Here is a 14732-nt window from a genome sequence, read left to right as displayed (position 1 = left end):
ATAAGGACACAGCATTTTATTAAAATGTCTCCTGATTGCATCATTGAGATATTTCATCATCTGCTGTCAGTTCCTGTTGAGGAATTCACCAAAGAGTGTTTCTCTGCATATGACAGCAACTGTGTCATGGTTTGCATCAAATGCCATCAAATTGAGTTTTATTTTTAAATTTTGTTTATTGCTTTTTTATTTTGAATGAATGGGACACTGGAAAACAGACAGGAAAGCACAGGCAGAGAGAGGGAGAACTGGAGTAAGTCATGACAGTAGCTGTGTTGTTGACATGTCGAGAAGACACTGTTTTCAGCACTGCGAATACACTTTGCCTGCACTTCAGCAGAATGAGAACTCGCACTGGAATTCATCCAGAAAACCAGATGCCATCATTCGTATCACTGAATCAAGCGCTGAGGAAGCCTCCGGAGCTGAAATTCAGATATGGTAATAGGCATTTGGTGTCCGACATGCACTGTAAGTGGTAGACCAATCACAACAAACTGGGCTGACTGACCAATCAGAGCAGAGTAGCTCACAGAAAGGAGGGGTTTAGAGAGACTGAATCTTCAAACGAACCGTTTTCTGACTCTTTAAGAAATGAGGTGATGTGTAATGTATATAATGAGAAAACCGAATTGTTTTTTTTACCTTGGATGCATGTAAACCTAATTTAGGAGACCTACAAAACAAAATTAGGAACCTTTAAAATATCATATAGGGGCACTTTAATACTTTTATTCAGTATGGATGCATTAAATCCATCAAACGTGACAGTAAAGACTTTTAGATTGTTCCAAAAGATTTCTGTTTCAAATGCTGTTCTTTTGAACTTTCTATTCATCAAAGAAATGTAAGAAAAAAAATCTATAACTGTTTCCACAAAAATATGAAGCAGCACAACTGTTATATATACAACATTTATAATAATTATAAATCTTTCTGGAGGACCAAATCAGCATATTACTTTTTTTTTAAGGATCGTGCAATACTGAAGACTGAATTAATGGCTGCTGAAAATTCAGCTTTGCCATCAAATGAATAAATGATATTTTCAAATATATTAAAATAGAAAACAGTTAGGCTATTTTAAATTGTAAAATGTTAAACATTAAATAAAATGTTACATTCGATTGGGGACTTTGACTCTTTTCTACACTAAATTACAGACAGCTAAACAGATGTTTACTCTTAGCCATCTGTTTAACACTTTTAATCATTAGACGTAAGATTGTGAATTAAGTTTGTACGCACGGTAAATGTACAGGACAGAAGTAGAAGTTCTAGTAGTAGTCTTGATAAGTTTGTCACTGCATTTTCAAATGAGGTTTTTAACCTCTTACAGCTTATTTTTCCTCTAGCAGTTTGGAATTACAAATGAGAACAAACTTGAAAAAGGATACAGATTTGGAGACGTGCTTCTGAGATCATTCCATTTGCATCAGATTCTTCCTTTTGTATCCGTAAAAAAGTGTCTTTTGTATTCACAGCCCCTCTCCATATTAATGAGAACACACTTGCACATTAGCCGTGCATTAATACACGCTGTCGTGTTCTGGCGGCTGCTGCAGTCACTCTCTCATTTACATCCCGAGCGCAGCTGAGGCGGTGCCGTGTCGCTGGAGGTGTAGCTCTGGTGTGGACGTGTCCTCAGCTGAACTCTCACAGCCACAATGAATTCTGAATTCTAAAATGCACCCGGTTTCAACCCGCTTGCACTCACAGATGGACAAATTCACCTAACCTTGGTCTTTGTGGCCTTTCTGCCAGAGTGTCTTGCTCTTGGGGATAAGTCTACAAGATTAATGGTGTATAATATCGGTCCTGAATGAAAAGAGGATTTGAAAGCGGTCTCTTGGGGAGAAAGATGACTATAGAATGAATATTAGTGGTGCAACCTGACCTCGCCACTGCAAACAAAGAGAGAAAGAGTGAGTGGAAGAGAGAAATTGACTTTTGTAGATACAAGCTGCCATTTTGGGCTGTTCTACAGCTGTAGACTAAAATTGGTTTCTACTTCTTTTCTCTCCCCCGCAATGTTAATTCTTCAGTATGGATTGTGTATATTGCCGCTTTATATGTTGATCTGAGTTGACTGGTGCTTAGTGCTGGGATAAATAGCAGATTTCTAGCCTAAAGCTTAAAAGAAGCTTCAATTTAGAATTAAACAAACCCATACATATTGACACACACACACACACACACACACACACACACACATATGGTTGATTTAGAAATGCTAACGCTAGTCTCATTCTTTCTCTTACAGGTACATATCTCTTCCTAATGGGGTGCTGCAGATTTTAGGAGTCTCTAAAGAAGATGAAGGCTTGTACCGCTGCGTGGCTTTCAACTCTGCCCACAAGCGCTTCAGCCAAGATGCTTCTCTCACAGTTAGCCCAGGTATAATACAAAAACCTGTTTCTAGATGGCTTTTCATTATTCGTGATCCGTTCAACTCACAGACTTTTGAGGCTCCATTCACCTCATTTCTCTGACTCACACAGTAATGGCCTTTTAGAGATTTAGAACTCTGGGAGAATTCATTAAACATTGGAATTATAGAGTTCCACTTAACAGTGCTAGTTATAACGTTAGTTATAACTTAGTTTTTCTGCCCTCTCTCTGACCCTTGGAATTAAATCGTTTGTTTTTGTTGCGTTGCCCTCCAAGTACACTGTAAGAAAAAAATCTGTAGAAAAACAGATAATGTTCTAGCACAAAATTACCAGTATGTTTTCCATTAAGTTTACCGACATTTAAAACAAAACACAATGCACTGCGTAATTCAGAATACGGGTAAAACAATTGTGCAAAAAAAATCGATACGGAAAATTCCCGAATATTAAAGGAATAGTTCACCCAAAAATGACAATTATTTCTTCTGCTGAACACAAAATGAGATGTTTTGAAGAGTGTTGGTAACCAAACAGTTTTGTTCTTGTTAACTTAAGTTGCATATTTGTCCATATAATGGAAGTCCTTGGGAACCGACAGTGTTCTTCAGAATATCTTCGTTTGTGTTCCACAGAAGAAAGGGACATGAATTGTCATTTTGGGAGAACTATCCCTTTAATGGTACATTGGGCCGTATTTTTGAAGACTTTTCTTAGTGCCTTTTTGTATGGGAAATGTGAAATTAACTTTCCTTCACTAACAGTCTCTCTGCAAAAGCTAGATTACATTGTGACAGCTTCACATCAATCTATGATGAAATGTGCAAAAAAGACTGAGATGAAAACTTTAGAAGCATGGCAGTGACATTTTATTCATATTTTACTTGTCGTTTTACTGTTTAGGCATGATAGTATCTGTCCTATTTTCTCCCATTCCGCTTATTAAGTCTGATGTCACACATCACCGTGTCCGGGTCCAAACGCTCTATCAGATCCCAAAAGAAAACAACAAATTGTGTTAATGTACACTTACGCTGTGCTGTAATACTTCCAAAATATCATGATCCTAATCTTTATCTCCATGACAAATATCTCCAGACAGTGATTCGTTTCTTCTGAATCGTTAAAATGTTGGTGTCCAGGATGCCATGAGCCCAGTGACTGTTTTTTTTTTTTAAAGCTTAGTATAATAGTGCTCATATATGTCTGTTGAGATGGTATTCTCACTTTAAACGGAGTGGAGGCTTGAAAGAGTACCCTGAAAGAGTATTTGTTAAGTCGTGATTTAACAAGTGGATTATTTTACTGTGATGGACAGGTCGGGTTTCTAAACACCATATGGTCCTAATGTGTAAAATTGAGTGGTCATTGGTGCAAATTTATTCACCTTCCAGATGTCATACAAAAATCAAATGAGCTATTTTGCAGCATAATTTAGATTTTTGGACTGATTTGAATGAAAGTTAAAGTATATTTTCATAATGCTCATATGTTTTGTAAATCATAAGAACATTGGAAATGTGATTCCTCATGATATCACCCCTTACATTGAGAAACATATATGTTTTATGGTTCTATTTAAGTCGTCTTATTTGAAGTAAAGTTTCTATATCTGCAGTGGCCCTTTCAGTATTTTGTGTGTGTGTGTGTTTAAGTGCCCTCTGCAGAGGTGGTCCGTGTTGCAGGCAGAATTGATTTCCTGCTGTCCTTAAGGCTGCTCGGCTGATGAAATGGAGTGAGCAAAAGGAGGGATGGAAGAGAGGAATGAGATGAGGAACAAAGACAGAGAAGGCTAGAGAGATAAAGAACTAAATGAAATAAAAGAGAGTGTGGGAAGACGAGGGAGACAGATTGGTAATGCTATGAAGTCAGTACTTATATCTCCATGCTGACCTTTGCTCATTTCCATTATGCTTCTGTGATATCAGCCAGAGACCTTAATGATTTTCTGTGTGTGTGTGTGTGTGTGTGTGTGTTTCCATCTCACACGTTCATCTTTCAAGCCATCTTTCTAATTGTTCCACATTCATCTTACTGCTTCAGCTTCTTCTCTCTCTTTTTGGAACAAAATTAAATGTCTTGTGGAATGTGTCTGAGTCTGAGAGATAGAATGAGAGAAAGAGAGAAATTAAGAAAAATTAAGGAGAGATTGAGGGAATGAAAGAGATCAATACAAGGAGGAGTAATTGAATGAGAGAAATAGAATGACAGAGATGAGGGGGTAGAGTTAAGGTGTTTGTCGAAGTCATTTCACTAGGAATTCACACAAACTGTAACTTCTTGTGAGGGCCAAAGATTTCCCTGTGCAAATTTTGCTCTGAGTTCAAGTCAGTTGACTAACAGAAAGCTGCTTGGTTTGAAAGTGGCCTCTGTGTGAGCTGTTCTTAATACATTGCTAAACTACTAACAATGGACCTTTTAGAGATAAAATAAGACCAATGGAATATCCATCCATTCATCCATCAATTATTTATTTCAGGCAATATGCATTAAAGTATGTCAATATGCCAATCAAAAAATGAATTTGCCGCCAAATTAGAGAAAGAGAAAGAAATAAAATGAGCAAAGAATTGAAGAACCCCAGTAAGCAGCTTTTCAAGCATGACAAAAACTAATTTTGTTAGAGATGGACGTACAACAACACTGGCTGCCAGATACGTTTTAGCATGTGGCTAAATATGTATTGTATCATCCCAGTATGTTATCTGTACCTTTTTTTTCCACCGTGGTGACCCTGTGTGTGTCTTTGTGTATGTAGACATCTTATGTAATGCTAATGGTCTTCAGTGTTACATAAACGCTTAAGTCGTTGTTCTTTGTGTTGTCTAACTTAAAGGGTTAGTTCACCCAAAAACGTCTTTTGCAAACCCGTAAAACCTTCGTTCATCTTCGGAACACAAATTAAGATATTTCTGATTAACCCTTCAAGTTACTAATTTATCTATTAATATGTTGTTCTTTTTTTGCACATCTCCTCAGCTTTGCCAGTATTTAATATTTATAGTCCTGCCAATAAAACCACGTTGAATTGAATAACGAGAGAAAGACAGATTGAAAGAGAGCAGTCTTCACCTTGAGGTAATCATAGCTTTATTCTGTGAATCCAATGCATGTTTTGCCCCTGAGACCTTACAGCTCAAGTACACATAAACAGTCATTGTGAGAGTGTGTTTGATTCCCATGTTGAGATGTGAGGCAGTAGTTTGGCTCATCAGTTCTGCTTGATACTGTATATTTTGTTACACACTCACTTTATCTTGAAAAAGCTGTATAGCAAACTTTTGCAGTTCTTCAAGCAGGCATTCATGCTTTGTAGTGGCCTGTTGTTCTCATTATCAGGTTGTTTTAAAAACAGGCACATGTCCACTGTAAACTGCTTTTACACGGTGCACCCTGTAGCCTCAGACAGAAATCGGACCCATTTTAAATCCCTGGGCTCTCATGCATATGTGATTGCTGCTGTATGTAATCAGAGGGATTAAGTTATGACCGTCATACCGTATCCATAGCTGCACGCTTATGTTTTACTTCATTATGATCTGTGGACTGTGGGTGTGTCTACTGAATTCATGCAGGCTCTTCTTAGGCCACAGGAACAGGGCCTTCACCACTGAATGTATAGTTTATAGTCAAGTCTAACTTTATTTATAGAGCAGATCTAATACAAAGTTAACCTAATGTGCTTTACAAAAATAAATGTATACAATATATGTGTGTGTATATAAAAATACATACACAGCATAACATGGAGTCTTTTATGCTGATTATCAAAATACAGTAAAACAGTGCAATGGTGAAATATTATTAAAATGTAAAATAACTGTTTCTATTTCAATATTTCAAAATATAATTTATTCCTGTAATTGCAAAGCTGAATTTTTAGCATCATTACTCCAGTCTTCAGTCACATGATTTTTCAGAAATCATTCTAATATGCTGATTTGGTGTTCAAGAAACGTTTCTTATTATTATCAATGTTGAAAACAGTTAATCATTTTTATGGAAACCGTGCTAAAAAAAAATCATGATTCTTTTATGCATAGAATGTTTAAAAGAACAGCGTTTATTTAAAATAGAAGTCTTTTGTTACATTATAAATCCCTTTACAGTATATTTGATCGATTTAGTGCATCCTTGTTAAATAAAAGTATAATTTGTTTTATTTATATGTACTTATTTCTTTATGCTGCATGCTTTATGGGGCTGCAACCCCAGAAAAAATGACACCAATTTTCTTTGGCCTCAAAGTTTCATTACTCTTTTTCCTCCTCTCCTACGGATCTCGCTCTATCTCTGTCTCTCTCACTTCTTGTGAGCGGAAGAGGAAACGGAATCCTCTGTTGGGCTACTTGCTTCACTTAGTGCTACTTTCACTCAAGCAAACCACTGTTCCTGATGGTGAAGGCTCTATCATGTACACAAACACACACTCATAGTCTGTGTCTGACATGTGTAGGTCTGTCTCAGGAGAGTGAGGTGGTGATTGTGGCTCCACCGCGGAACTCTACAGTGGTCATGGGTCGTCCAGCTGTGATGGAGTGCATGGCTCAGGGTGAGCCCAAACCCTTCGTGTCATGGAGCAGACAGGGTAAGACGCAAACACAAATATATTACACACATGCATCCATATCGTATGTGTGTGCAATTTTACATGTATAATACATTTTGTTATTTATTAAAATGTTAAAAAAAAAATTAAATTGTCCACTTTAAACATTCTACTACCTGTAAGATACTTTGCATCTACATTAGAGTGTTAGTAGACTGTTAGGTTAGGGTTAGAGTTAGTAGAATAAGTTGACATGTAGTTGCAAAGTTACTTATAGTCAGTATAATGTCTGTTGGGGGAGCATCAAAATAAAGTGTTAACAGATATTAAGCAGACTGTCTACTAATACTCTAATGATTGGTAGTTTACGTGTAGATGCAAGGTTACTTAGAAGAATGTCTAAAGTGGACTATTAAAATAAAGTGTAACCATTAAAATATATGAAGAGTTCAGATGCAAAAGCCTCTAAGTGCCATCTGAAATTTTCTTCTAGAGTGATCTTTTTTATCAAGCTTGTATATTTAAATTCAGTAATTTCACTTAAATGGCAATGAAAATGACCTATTAATGGTCATTTAAGTGAAATTACTGAACTTAAATATACAAGCTTGATAAAAATGATCATTCTATAAGAAGATTTCAGATGGCACTTAGAGGCTTTTGCATCTGAACTCTTCATATAATAAAACATTTTCATGAATTCCTTTTGGGCTCGGTTTGGCTAGAGGACCCAGACTAACCGGGTCAGGCAGTTTGAAGTAGGAGAGCCCGGTAGGGATGGTGAATAATCCTTAAACAATCATTGCTGTGCCCTTAAACCCCTGGTTGATTGGGAGACACTGTGCTTATAATAAGTGCATTGTTGTTGTTTTGAGTAAGTGTCAGCCGAATGACCAATTTGTAATTAGTGTTGTGTCCACTGTGAACTTGGAGTGCCTACATTAAACAATGTAAATGAACCCCACATATCTGTGATTTATAGAGTGAGCTTATATGTTTGCTTTATAGACACGTGGCTCTGCTGCAGCAGACACCCCAACTACCCACCCACCCATCACCCTCACTGTTACTGCTTCCATCCAGGTTCATTACGGACCTCATTTTGTCCTCTTTCCTCCACAGTGATGCCAAGGCTTTATAGCTGAGAGCATTATTCTCATTAGGTTTCATAAAAAATTAACAAGATGTTGTAAATTGCAGAAGGTGTCTTTTTTTTTCTTTGTTTGAGTGCTAACATGGCAGCCGCAGACGGTCAGTGTCTAAGAATCGTTAATGCATGCCGTTCCTCCTCCAGTGCTGTACTGACCTCTGTCTGTTCACATTGCTCATTGCACACCAGTATGGGATGAAATGGAGTGTTTGTGATGCACATTTTTCTTAACAGCTTAAAGGGATAGTTCACTCAAAATAAAACATCTGTGATTTTTGGGCCCTCATGTTGTTCCAGACAGACATGTACTTTCTTTCTGCCATGGATTACAAAAGGATCATTTATTATGGACAGGTTTTTATACTTTTATGGTGATTTGCGTCCTTTATTGAAACTAAACCTTCGGCCCCCATTCATTCACTACCAACGCACGGCTTTTTCAAGGGTGCCATTTCTTCTCTAGACATACTTGAAGAAATTGTCAATGTCTCAATGCTTTCTTGATTGATTTATTTCCCATTTTCTTTTTAATTTTGTACATATTTTTGTTTATACATTTTGCATTCTTTTTACACAACCACTCCTCTGGGATGCATAGATGGGAAGCCTATAGCTACTGATGTGGTTGTCCTGGCAACCAACCTAGTGATTCCTGACACCCGCAGTCACCATGCTGGAGTGTATGTGTGTCGTGCCAACAAACCCAAGACCAGAGATTTCATCTCATCTCCAGCTGAACTTCGAGTACTGGGTAATTGTGTGTGTGTGTGTTTTCTTTTAACAGATCCTGCATATTCTGAATGAATACTGGATACATTACTGAGGGATTGTAGATAATGCAATGAACAATGAACAATAGCATTTATATTAACATTAACCTACATTAATAAATGTTAATTGATTTTACCTAATGCTTTAATGTGAACAAACTGAACTGTGTTGTTCTCACTGTATTTTTCCCCCACTCTTATTCTGCCCAGCTCCACCAGACATCCTCCAGCACCCAGAGGCAGTGTCCCTGTCCCGGGGGAATACGGCTCGGTTTGTGTGTAATAGCTCTGGTGACCCTCCCCCTGCTCTGCGCTGGCTCAAGAATGGAGAACCGGTCCAGTCTAATGCCCGGGTTAAGACTCAGAACCCTGGAGTTCTTCTCATCAACCAGCTGCGACTGGACGATGCGGGATACTACCAGTGTATTGCTGCCAACAGCCTGGGCACCGCCTGTGCCACTGCCAAGTTGTCTGTCATCGTGAGGGAGGGGCTGCCAAGCCCTCCTCGTCATGTGTCGGCCACACCCCACTCTAGCACTTCAGCACTGCTCACCTGGGACCCACCTGAACACAATAGTGACCAGATCATCGGCTTCTCAGTACACTACCAACGCACAGCAGGTGAGAGAGAGAGAGAGAGAGAGAGAGAGAGAGAGAGAGTGAGAGTGTGTGTGTGTGTGTTTCATAATTCAGAATGTGTAAAAAGAAATGCAATTCCATTACCTAATCATGAGATCATTTATAAAATAAATAATACATTTATAATAATAATAAGAGGTGCATACAATACTTGGCCTTGACTATATCTATCAGTGGTGAGCGATGACGTCTTTAACCGGGTATGCTGGGCGGAGCGTGATGTCAAAAATGCATCTAGTGCAGATGTGTTTATAATAAGTGAGACGCTCACATTCGCTCTAGACAGAGTGTTAGCTGCTCAGTTGCTTACTCTCATGACACATTGCAACACAAAAAGTAACCTGTATTTACCTGTTGGGAGTGACATGCCGTCACAATTGAAACTACAAACGTCACCTTTAATTGGTACGGTGCTTCGGCTTAGGACATCTAAATCAGAGACGACAAATAAGAAACACCATGGCAGGTGTCAGTTTAAATGTATGCTGGAAGTGTTTTTTAATTTTTTATTTTATTATTAAGAATTAAAAAAAAAGTGTAATATTATAAATATTAGTAGCCTGCTAAAGTAAAAAAAAGTAAAATAGCATTATAGTAAAATATCATTATAATAAATAAATATAGTATTTCTTAAAAAAAAATCTTTAAAAAAGTTGCAATAATGCAATGACTAAAAAAACGCATAGACTTAAAGGTTGTATCAGTGATTTCAGTGATTTTCCCTGCGCATGAAACCCACCATTTGCAAACCAATGAGAACGTGGGACAACGATGGCGATACATAACAGAGCGTAGGCTCCAAAGCTGCTGTGGATCCGCTCACCCGAAACCCTCCATTACCTGGCAGAGGAAATTAAAGAAAATTACCGTCATTTGGAAAATAAATATGACAGACAGTTACATAAGTACTACAAACATTTTATCATGTAAGCTTTATGGTGCACCTCAAACAAGGGGAATTTATAGTAATTTATAGTGATAATACTAATTAGCGAGTCCACGAAAGGCTTGGGTATGCAGAACATTCACAGTTTATATGGACCGCATAAGTACTAAACAAAAATGTGGTAACATATTTTTCATTGATTAATATTTATAAAATACTACTGACAAAATGCATAATGATTATCTTTATCTAGACATTGTCAAACAGTCAATAATTACATAGATTTACAGTAAGTCTGACAGTTGGTTGTAACCTGTATGAAAAGAACCAGCTGTTCTGTAATTAAAGGACATACTTGGTTTATACTGTACATTCAGTAGTGGCGATGTAGTGCTGCTTAATAAATAATGCTGGAATGCTTAATCTGTTCTAAAATATTTTGTAAGTTGAACATAAAAAAAATAAAAAAAATAAAAACTGGTTCTCGGTTTCCATCCATATCAAATCAGTGTTATTATTCTTAATTAAAACTTTTAACAATTGTCTTCTTGAATTGGAATAAAGGTGAAACAAAATACAATAGAAAATTATTACATGTAAAACGAAAATAGTAAAATGAAAAAAAAAAAAGTTGCTTTGGCAACTAAACTTAAACTGAAATAGAAACATATAAAAAAACGAAATAATAAAATTGACAAAAGCACATAATAAAACAAATTAGAATTGAAATGAAAACTAAAAAATATTAAAAGGTTAAATCAAAATGTGAATAAATACTACAATAGTATATAAATAATACTAAAATTACACATTAGAACAAAATTTGGAAAATATTATCTTGCTCAAATTTTCCTAAACTTTCCGAGCTCTTTCCTATTTTGTTACTGGAGTCCCTGTTTGACCCTGCCGTGTTTCTCATTACACTGAGTGTAGCCAGCTTAAGTGGATCAGTCCACAGAGAAAAATCCTGTCTCATTACTTTGCAGAAGCCAATCCACTTCATAGATCGCTGCTGTACAGAACCACAAGCCATAAGTAATGTTAGCTCTGGCTGTTATTGATGGGGTCACTCTTCTCCTCATTTAGAAACTCGTACCCAAAAGACTAAGAAAAAAACTAATATTTTGGCTCAGATCAAAAAAAAAAAAAAAAGCAAATGTACTATTTGTGTGTTCTATAAATTGTGTGTTTACAGGCTCAGACAACATGGAGTATCAGTTTGCGGTGAATAACGACACCACAGAGCTGCATGTAAAGGAGCTGCTCCCTCACACAGCCTACACCTTCTATGTAGTGGCCTACTCGCCCATGGGGGCCAGCCGCCCGTCACAGCCCGTTACTGTGGAGATGCTAGAGGATGGTGAGCACTGACTAATGGGGAGAGGTCAGGTTTTCAATGTGATAAGGAATGTTGACACATTTAAAAGTGGTATTTTTATGATATGTATAGACCTTATGCACCAGAGAAACAAGCACGCAGCCATCTTTAGAATATTGTCTTTGAACTTTTTTGCGGTTGCTCTGTATATTTCTATGGCATCACTGTCCAGGAGTAATTAGCTAGTGAAGTGGATTTACTTAATGTAAAGTTAACGAAAGTTATCATGAGGATTGTAATGTTTAAAGCACATGTCTTAACACATGTCAGTAGACCGGAAAGATTTTAAAACGAGCCGTTCATTCATTAATACGCAAGATCGCTGTGAAAATACAGACCGGAAGACAAAAGACAAAGAGCGCAGCGCTGAAAAGGGGCGGAGCTACATTTTCTGCATGCACCTAACTTCTACAGACTATGCATAATGCTGTATGCAATGTGCTAGACTTGACCATTTACATTGTGACTAATCAACCAGAAGTATGATTTATTTATTTTTTTTGCAACTTATGCACTATTCTTTGCCATTTTGTAGTATAAATAGTACTGTGTTCACACTGAAAATTCCAACAAGAAGAAGTGCACTTCAAATGCCCAGATGATGTTCTTATTTAACTGAAAAAACAAAGTGTGGAATTATGGAAACTTCATGCACTGTTGCAGCCTTCCTAACATAGAATTTTCATTTGAGTGTGTTTGTATAGTGCTTTTCACAACTCATATTGTTTCAATGCAGCTTTACAGAAAATGCTTTATTGAACATTTTCAGGGTTACAATAGGAGGGGAGGGGCTATTAGACTCCGATGCTGGATGACAAAATAACCGTATGAAATTCATACACTAGACGCTGCAGTGCATAGTATTTGTGCATGGTGTATAGTTTGTCATTTGAGACAACTACTGTTTTGTAAATCTGTATTTGCTTTTTGTTCTCTGCAGTTCCCAGCGCTTCACCGCAGCTGTCCCTGCTGAGCACATCTCCCACTGACATGAGGGTCATGTGGCTGCCCCTCTCCTCACAGCTGAGCCGTGGAGCCATCACACGCTACCGCATTGACTACAGAGCGCTGGAGCAGGGTAAGACAGCGCCACCTACTAACCCCTGCGGCGTTAACCCTGGAAAGGTTTATTGAACCTTTCGACAAAATGTTTTTGTTTTTGTATATCATATTTGATACATCAGGGTTTTATGGCTCATATAGTATGATATGGGAGAATATAGAGCTCATATTCTGAATAAAACTGAGGTGTTTTTTTCCCTCCTCAGAGGTCCAAACTGAACAAAAATATGCAATTTGATTTTTATGACTAAAAAGTAAGATGATATTCTGATAGCTTGTAATGTAAATCAATGAGATCTTTTTAACAGTATAGCAGACTACTTGCATAAAATGCATATAAATATCAGTTGTCATTAATGCTTAGTTTTATGACCAAAGCTCTGTAGTTTTAGTTGTGGGGGGTAAAACATATTATGCAATGCAATGCAATACAATGATGTTTGAGATATACAGGACAAATACAGTAAATGTTCCGCAGAAGCTTGATTTATCATTTGATACTCACATTTTAACATGATTTTTCAACAACAACAAAACATTTATGGATCAAGGAAACCTATAGCTTCAATCTAGTAAATGTTCATCTTGAAATATTACTAATAATATAAAAGTGATTACCTGTGTTTACAATCAGACTTACAGAAGGCATGTAGTAGATTGTATACTGCATGGTTTTCGAGCAAAGCTTTGATCATGTTGAAATCATGTAGAGTGAGTAGAAATTTCTGTATCAAATACGATACAGGGTTAAGATCTATGAGGGGTATGTGTGAGGTTTTTCCTTGACACATGTTGATAAATTCATGTTGGCTGCTGAATCTGTAGCTTTGTGCATTTATCTGCAGTCACTAGGAGGGAAGCATGCATGTCTGGGGTATTTTGAGCTGAATGACAAAGGCATGGCTCATTGCTTCTGCTCTATTAGAGCTCTGGATGCTTAATGAACAGTATTAAAGGTGGAACAAAAGACAGATTCGGCCTGATGGCCTGTGACACAGAATGAGAGACAGAACCAAAGTCAATTCGGACATCCATTGTTCATGCTTCTTTATCAGCCAGCTGCAGAAATGATTTCCACTGGAATACTTACTTTCTGGCACATGTTCATGTGTGTGCCCTGCAGTGGATCGCATAAACTCTGTGGAAGTGGGTGGGAATGAGACACAGGTGACTCTAATGGATCTGAAACCAAATGAAACGTACCAGCTCCGGATTGCGGCGGGAACTCGAGCTGGGTTCAGTCAGCCTTCTGAGTGGGCCTCGCATCACACACCAAACCTTACTCAGGGTGAGTAAACATAAAAATGCACTCATACGCAAATGCACTATATGCACATAGATACCAGTTTCAACTAACTCATGGTTAAACTTGTATGCAGTGGCGCCTCCAAGGGGCAGCCGGGGGGCCATGGACCCCCCTAAAACAACATTGACCACTCCATTAGTCTCACAGTGAGCAAGATGTATACAGTTTTGGTTACCTTAAGACTAAATAGTGAATTTAATGTCTACATGTCTTATCAGACATGGACCAAATACTTTGGAATATTTTGAACTTGATGTGTCACCACATTTATTTCCCTAGTAATTGTTTTGTGTGCAGTTTAGATCTTGTCTGACCTGGTACAATGTTCAAATCTATAGTCAAGTACAAAGTTTTACATACACTACTGGTCAAGGTTTAGGTTCAGCTTATGCTCACAAAGGCTAATGGCAAAAAAAATTCTGATCAGACATATAGCAAACACAGTAAAATTGTGAAATATAATTACAAATTAAAATAACTGTTTTCTATTTTAATATATTTTAAAATGTAATTTATTCCTGTGATGTGAAAGCTGAATTTTCAACATCATTACTCAAGTCTTCATTGTCACACGATCCTTCAGAAATCATTCTAATATGATG

The 14732-nt window shown here is 37.4% G+C and overlaps 1 protein-coding gene across 1 annotated transcript in view; it reads left to right on the top strand.

Moving 5' to 3' along the window:
* Window positions 1-14732, top strand: part of igdcc4 (immunoglobulin superfamily, DCC subclass, member 4) — a 77044-nt gene that overhangs the window by 42552 nt on the left and 19760 nt on the right. Inside the window, exons 4-10 of the mRNA XM_084404892.1 lie at window positions 2264-2397; window positions 6847-6978; window positions 8688-8840; window positions 9070-9480; window positions 11580-11744; window positions 12703-12840; window positions 13948-14112. Coding sequence (XP_084261018.1) covers window positions 2264-2397; window positions 6847-6978; window positions 8688-8840; window positions 9070-9480; window positions 11580-11744; window positions 12703-12840; window positions 13948-14112 — 1298 coding nt within the window. The remainder of the gene's footprint in view (window positions 1-2263; window positions 2398-6846; window positions 6979-8687; window positions 8841-9069; window positions 9481-11579; window positions 11745-12702; window positions 12841-13947; window positions 14113-14732) is intronic.

Source organism: Rutilus rutilus (genome assembly GCF_951802725.1).
Source record: "Rutilus rutilus genome assembly, chromosome: 3".
In the NCBI taxonomy this organism is placed as follows: Eukaryota; Metazoa; Chordata; class Actinopteri; order Cypriniformes; family Leuciscidae; genus Rutilus; species Rutilus rutilus.
The sequence above is the reverse complement of the archived record's forward strand: the minus strand, read 5'-3'. Positions and strand labels throughout refer to the sequence as shown.